Source organism: Sinocyclocheilus grahami, unplaced genomic scaffold (genome assembly GCF_001515645.1).
Source record: "Sinocyclocheilus grahami isolate Dianchi unplaced genomic scaffold, SAMN03320097.WGS_v1.1 scaffold646.1, whole genome shotgun sequence".
Taxonomy (NCBI): domain Eukaryota; kingdom Metazoa; phylum Chordata; class Actinopteri; order Cypriniformes; family Cyprinidae; genus Sinocyclocheilus; species Sinocyclocheilus grahami.
The window spans coordinates 508,599-516,253 of NW_015505825.1; the positions used below are offsets into that span (position 1 = coordinate 508,599).

At 36.6% G+C, this 7,655-nt stretch overlaps 1 protein-coding gene across 1 annotated transcript in view; it reads left to right on the plus strand.

The window, feature by feature from the left end:
* The window catches only part of LOC107558454 (collagen alpha-1(XII) chain-like), an 80,976-nt gene that overhangs the window by 24,789 nt on the left and 48,532 nt on the right, over positions 1 to 7,655 (plus strand). The window contains exons 18-19 of the mRNA XM_016242119.1: positions 6,234 to 6,383; positions 6,824 to 6,943. Coding sequence (XP_016097605.1) covers positions 6,234 to 6,383; positions 6,824 to 6,943 — 270 coding nt within the window. The remainder of the gene's footprint in view (positions 1 to 6,233; positions 6,384 to 6,823; positions 6,944 to 7,655) is intronic.

Consider the following 7,655-nt stretch of genomic DNA (forward strand, 5'->3'; position numbering starts at 1 on the left):
TGTGTGTGTGTGTGTGTATATATATATATATATATATATATATATATACACACACAGAAAATACTTCTAAAGCATTTATTAATCTTCGCTAACATTAAGTTTTATTTTACTATCACACTAAGGGCCCTATCATACACCCCGCGCAAGTGTTTTTGCTAGTTTCAGCCAGACGCAGTTCTCATTTTCCCGTCCTGCGCCGCGTTGTTTAAATAGCAAATGCATTTGCACCCATTTGTGCGCCCATGGGCGTGCTGGTCTAAAAAAAAGATGTGTTCAGGCACATTGTTGGCGCGTTGCTATTTTGATGAACTGAAAATAGACTGCGCCATAGACCAACTCAAACCTGGTCTAGAGTCTGGCGCAATATTTTTTCTATTTTGTTATTTAAAGAGTGTGTTGGTAATATGCGCCTATAGCAGTTGCACAATGCGCGTACACTTTGCTTATTACACACACAGGGACGCGCAGCAGCACACAAACATTTTTAAAAATGAAAAATTACATTCCGCCATGTAAATAGCGAACCCGCCATGGCGCGAGCGCAACTGGCTTTTAAAGGGGATGGGAGATGAGACTCTGATTGGTTTATTGCACGTTACTCCCAAAAAACACCCATTACTCATTAAGAGAATAGGGACAACCCGTTTAGATCATGCGCTCGGGCACGCAGACAGTTTTCCCGCCGTTAAACTAGCAAAAGTGTATTCGGACACGCCCTCAGTGCGCCTGCGCTGTGCGCTTTAGACCATGCACTTAGATCGTTAAAATAGGGCCCTAAAAGTTGTATCGTGAATATTATTTAATAATTAGTATGATCTAACAATGAACAGTTGTATTTTTATTAACTAACATTAACAAAGATTAAAACATACTGTAACAAATGTAGTGCTTGTTGTTAGTTAATGCCTCAACTAACATACATTTTTAAAAATGAAAAATTACATTCCGCCATGTAAATAGCGAACCCGCCATGGCGCGAGCGCAACTGGCTTTTAAAGGGGATGGGAGATGAGACTCTGATTGGTTTATTGCACGTTACTCCCAAAAAACACCCATTACTCATTAAGAGAATAGGGACAACCCGGTTAGATCATGCGCTCGGGCACGCAGACAGTTTTCCCGCCGTTAAACTAGCAAAAGTGTATTCGGACACACCCTCAGTGCGCCTGCGCCGTGCGCTTTAGACCATGCGCTTAGATCGTTAAAATAGGGCCCTAAAAGTTGTATCGTGAATATTATTTAATAATTAGTATGATCTAACAATGAACAGTTGTATTTTTATTAACTAACATTAACAAAGATTAAAACATACTGTAACAAATGTAGTGCTTGTTGTTAGTTAATGCCTCAACTAACATCAACATTTGGGACCTTCTGTTACCTCTGAATTGAAATAAATGAATAAATAAATCAAATAACATGATTTTTCAAACGTATTAGTATTTGGGATGAATGTTTGCTTTAATGACAGCAGCACTCAAGCCAACTCAACTCTACATATTTGTTTAAAAGCTGATGATCATGTTATCTTGCATGAAAGGACATCTTTTGTGCTGAAAATTTGAACAAAGGCATGGTCAGTATCACAAATTTGCTGATTTAAAAAAGTGACGTGACATGTGGCCAAGTATGGTTACCCATACTAGGAATTAGTACTCTGCATTTAACCTATCCTAAGTGCGCACACACACAGCAGTGAACACTGAGGTGCCCTTGAGCAAGGCACCGAACCCCCAACTGCTCCCCGAACCCCCAACTGCACACCGTGAACACACACCCGGAGCAGTGGGCAGCCATTTATGCTGCGGCGCCCGGGGAGCAGTTGGGGGTTCGGTGCCTTGCTCAAGGGCACCTCAGTCGTAGTATTGAAGGTGATTAGTGACCTAGTGACTTAAATACTTCTTATTCATTTATTATCACAATGTTTCTTTGCTTTAAACTGCTTTGAATCCAAAAAGTTATTTTCAGTGTTAAATTAGATGTTTGATTGCAGATTTTCAATATTGTCTATGATATTTTGGCTCCACTATGTATAAACAATTACACTAGCGTTCAAATGTTTAGTGTCAGTAAGATTTATTTATTTATTTTGGGAGGGAATTAAATGATTCACAATTGATCAAAAGTGACACAAGAGGCAGTATAAAGTGTCATTAGAGGGTATAATGCATTATACTTATTCATAATGTGGTAATGCACTATATCTTACAATCTCAGCAAGATTAATTTTTAATGAGCTGAAAAGAACACGTCACACCTTTGTTCATCAATTTGCACTGGCTACAGTAGCTGCTCGCATAAAATTCAAGGCATTAATGTTTGCCTACACAACCACCACTGGCTCTGCACCCCTTTACCTAAATTCACTACTTCAGAGTTATGTGCCTCTAGAAGCTTGCGTTCTGCAAGTGAACGTCACTTTATTGTTCATCCCAAAGAAGCACAAAATCACTTTCACAGACCTTTTCATTAACTGTTCCCTCCTGGTGGAATGACCTGCCCAACTCAATCCGAGTCCTTAGCCATCTTCAAGAATTGGTTAAAAACACATCTCTTCCATCTTTATTTGACCCTCTAACTCTACACTGTAAATAAAAATTCCGTAAAATTTATGGTAAAAAACCGGCAGCTGTGGTTGCCGGAATTTTACCGTAAAAAATACGGTAGCAACGTTTTAGGTTTTACAGTTTTAACTTAAATTTACAGTTAAATACCGTAATTTCATTAACTGATATAATGTTAATATACCAACCTATTGACGTACTGAAATCTGTTTTGTACCTTTGTGATACACTGATAACCACCAAATGCAGGAGGTGATGAGAAAGTCACACGATGAACCAAAGCCCATCACAAGCAGCTTTTAAATAATAACATATATAGAAAGTGCACCGTGTCATTCACACAAACACCAAACACCATCACGGTAACACACATGAAACTGAAATAATGCAATAAACATTAATTTAACAACATTAGGTGTAACACACAACCCTAATATACAAAACTGATAAGAAAAAACTAAGAAGAAACATAGTTATTTCAACAAAAAAAACATCAAATCCAACTCAACTCTACATATTTGTTTAAAAGCTGATGATCATGTTATCTTGCATGAAAGGACATCTTTTGTGCTGAAAATTTGAACAAAGGCATGGTCAGTATCACAAATTTTAAAAATTTAAAAAAGTGACGTGACGTGGCCAAGTATGGTTACCCATACTAGGAATTAGTACTCTGCATTTAACCTATCCTAAGTGCGCACACACACAGCAGTGAACACTGAGGTGCCCTTGAGCAAGGCACCGAACCCCCAACTGCTCCCCGAACCCCCAACTGCACACCGTGAACACACACCCGGAGCAGTGGGCAGCCATTTATGCTGCGGCGCCCGGGGAGCAGTTGGGGGTTCGGTGCCTTGCTCAAGGGCACCTCAGTCGTAGTATTGAAGGTGATTAGTGACCTAGTGACTTAAATACTTCTTATTCATTTATTATCACAATGTTTCTTTGCTTTAAACTGCTTTGAATCCAAAAAGTTTCAGGTTATTTTCAGTGTTAAATTAGATGTTTGATTGCAGATTTTCAATATTGTCTATGATATTTTGGCTCCACTATGTATAAACAATTACACTAGCGTTCAAATGTTTAGTGTCAGTAAGATTTATTTATTTATTTTGGGAGGGAATTAAATGATTCACAATTGATCAAAAGTGACACAAGAGGCAGTATAAAGTGTCATTAGAGGGTATAATGCATTATACTTATTCATAATGTGGTAATGCACTATATCTTACAATCTCAGCAAGATTAATTTTTAATGAGCTGAAAAGAACACGTCACACCTTTGTTCATCAATTTGCACTGGCTACAGTAGCTGCTCGCATAAAATTCAAGGCATTAATGTTTGCCTACACAACCACCACTGGCTCTGCACCCCTTTACCTAAATTCACTACTTCAGAGTTATGTGCCTCTAGAAGCTTGCGTTCTGCAAGTGAACGTCACTTTATTGTTCATCCCAAAGAAGCACGAAATCACTTTCACAGACCTTTTCATTAACTGTTCCCTCCTGGTGGAATGACCTGCCCAACTCAATCCGAGTCCTTAGCCATCTTCAAGAATTGGTTAAAAACACATCTCTTCCATCTTTATTTGACCCTCTAACTCTACACTGTAAATAAAAATTCCGTAAAATTTATGGTAAAAAACCGGCAGCTGTGGTTGCCGGAATTTTACCGTAAAAAATACGGTAGCAACGTTTTAGGTTTTACAGTTTTAACTTAAATTTACAGTTAAATACCGTAATTTCATTAACTGATATAATGTTAATATACCAACCTATTGACGTACTGAAATCTGTTTTGTACCTTTGTAATACACTAATAACCATCAAAAGCAGGTGGTGATGAGAGTCACTCGATGAACCAAAGCCCATCACAAGCAGCTTTTAAATAATAACAGATATAGAAGGTGCGCCGTGTCATTCACACAAACACTAAACACCATCATGGTGACACACATGAAACTGAAATAATTCAATAAACATTCATTTAACAACATTAGGTGTAACACACAACCCTAATATACAAAACTGATAAGAAAAAACTAAGAAGAAACAACTGTAGCATTTTTACAGTCTTTTACCGTTAAATTCACGGTCATTTTTTACAGTGTAGCACTCTCTATTCTTATTCCATTCTTTAAAATAAACTTGTCCCTTTTATACTTGCACTCTATTCATTTACTAACTGCTTGTTTTCTTTTAAAAAAAAAAACACTACCTTCTCTATTCTTTTTGTATTCTATCTATTTCTTTTCTTTTTATTTATTATACAATTAACAAAAGCAAAAAAGGCCTCTAACACTAGCTTGCTCTATTATTTTTCTATTCTATCTGTTTTATTTTTATTTATTATATGATTTAAAAAAACCTAGCTACGTGTACTGCTTTAAGCTAACTGAGACTTGTTATAGCACTTGCATATCATTGCTCTTTTGTTGATTTTGATGGCTTCTATTGTCCTCATTTGTTAGTCGCTTTGGATAAAAGCGTCTGCTAAATGACTAAATGTAATCTTGTTGTAAATAATTATAACCAAATTTAAAATGCAAATTGTAACAATGAATTGATAAGTGTTATAATGTATTAACTTTGGTTACAATTATTTGTGAGGTTGTACAATGCGTTATAAGGTGCATTACAAGGGACAATTAATGCATTAAAAGTACTTTTATAATGCATAATATATAAAGGCTTTAAGTAAAGTGTTACCTTTTTTAAAAATCTATTACGGTAGAAAATAAGGGTAGATCCTTTCAGTTATTCATGAACATTATATTATTCATCTTTCTTTAAAGAGAACATTTCACAGTGGCTTTCTAATAATGCAGAGAAGGAAGATTGCTGACTTTGTAATCATTAGCTTGTTGAAGGTGAAGTGTTCAATTTAAGGCATGTTTTAGTTATCTTGTATTTTAGTTTTGCTTGTGGAGACAAATGCACTGAGATTGTGTGTGTGTGCAATGCATTTACCGTTTTGCATCTGTGTTTGCTTACTTGCCTAAAGTATGTTCCTGGCTTTAGTGTTTAGGGTACAAGGGGTCGTAAATTAAATGTGAGAATTCCACATTACAATTGAGGACAAGCACCTGCTTGGCCAATGAATATTTTTTGACACCTTAGATAATTAATTTTATCGCTACTAAGAAATTCCCACACAGGTATGTCTAACACATTTCATAAACATAATAACCACAGTATTTTAAAATATTAGCTGGCTATATCCACAGAATGTTATACTTTTGTTTTGATGCTTGAGGGAATGATCTATAAATCAGACAATTATGCAACATGTTCTTTTTGAGCAGGGTCAGGTGGGCGACACTTTCTCTCTCTTTTCCCCTTCATTCAGTTGTTTGGAGAGACAGCAAGATGGGACACAGACAAAGACATCGCTTACAGAAATGGAGTTTACAGTTTAAAAGATGTTTTTTAATATATAATGTAAAACAAAATGTGTTTTCAAAATGCCAAATAAACAATTTTGTCATGCTTTGCATGACTGTGTGAATGTTTTGTGTGTCCAAGTGTGTCTAAACTCTTATCTGCATCCTTTATCACAAATCACAATCAATCTGAATGTTTACATCTGCTTAACACTAGTTTGAATGATTATTATTATGCGTTTTATAATAATAAACTGACTGATTGAATTGTTCTCTGGTCAAACAGAGGTAATGTGCAAAACCACAGCCCAGGCCGATATCATCCTGCTTGTTGATGGATCTTGGAGCATTGGTCGTCTGAACTTCAAGACCATAAGATCTTTCATTGCTCGCATGGTGGGTGTCTTTGACATTGGGCCGGATCGTGTCCAGATCGGTAAGAGAAATTTATCCTGAACCCCATATTAGTGAGAAGATCCACAATAGTGGCATGCATATGAAGTCTCTTGAGTTCTCTCTCTCTCGAGTCTCATGTTTCTCAGACTTTTCTCCTGAGAAAAAAGACCCTTGTCATCTCACATGTGTGCTTTAGCGTTTCAGAAGATATCTAGACAATGTCTCAAACTTTGACTGAGTAATCCAATATACTACATTTGCAATTAAAAGTCATATATCAGTATAACCTCATCAATTCTCATTAAAATGATCTGCAGCGCACATGTATTTTACAGCTGTGTACTCTTACTGTATGCCAAGTTACTCTTTCATTCTCTTTAAACATTTAAAAGAGGTATTTTGAACTATAAAAGAGAAACTTCTGAGCAATGGCATCTTCTTCTAGGTGTAATTATGATCACTGTATCTGTCTGTTTTTAGGTCTGGCACAGTACAGTGGAGACCCAAAGACTGAGTGGCACCTAAACTCTCACAGAACCAGAAAAGAGCTGCTGGATGCCGTGGCCAATCTACCCTACAAAGGAGGAAACACTCTGACTGGTATATCATGTTTGATTCTGATCTATATGACAGACACAACACACTTGATTTGTGAAGAAACCCTAAAGTTTGTAGAAGTTTGTCTTCCACTCGTGATATTGTCGATTGCAGCTCCAATTAAAAATGGAACAGTTTATTGAATCTTTAGAAACTATCTAAAGAAAAACTGTGTGTTTTTTTGAGAATTATAATTGGGTCCCACTTTATATTAAGTGGCCCTAATACCTGTGTACTTACATAGTAACTAGATGTGTACGTATCTAGAGCTGTAATATTTCTGTAACTACACACATGTAACAACCCTCCGAATGGTTTGTTTAAGTACAAATGTGCAACAGGATATATATAACTTCATTTTATAACAACAATATGTATAAGAGTAATTGGAACAATTTGATCCAGGGGGTGGAGATGGGTAGGTTTAGGGATATGTAAAGTGGGAGAAGTTGGATCTCAAGTTGGTGGAGTCGGTGCACCACTTTAACTCCTCAGGAACTGTCCACTTCATCTAAAGTGTAACATTCTGGACACCAACCACACTTTATATGTAAAGCCTAACTTACTGGCCGCTGCTGTGTAACATCAGAGTAAAATCCATAGGAATTGTTTACTTAATATAAAGTGTAACACTTTCTTTACCAAAAAGTGCTGTTAGTCCTGTTACACATTTGTACATTCATTACCAAAAAGTGTTGTTACCAATGTCCTGTTA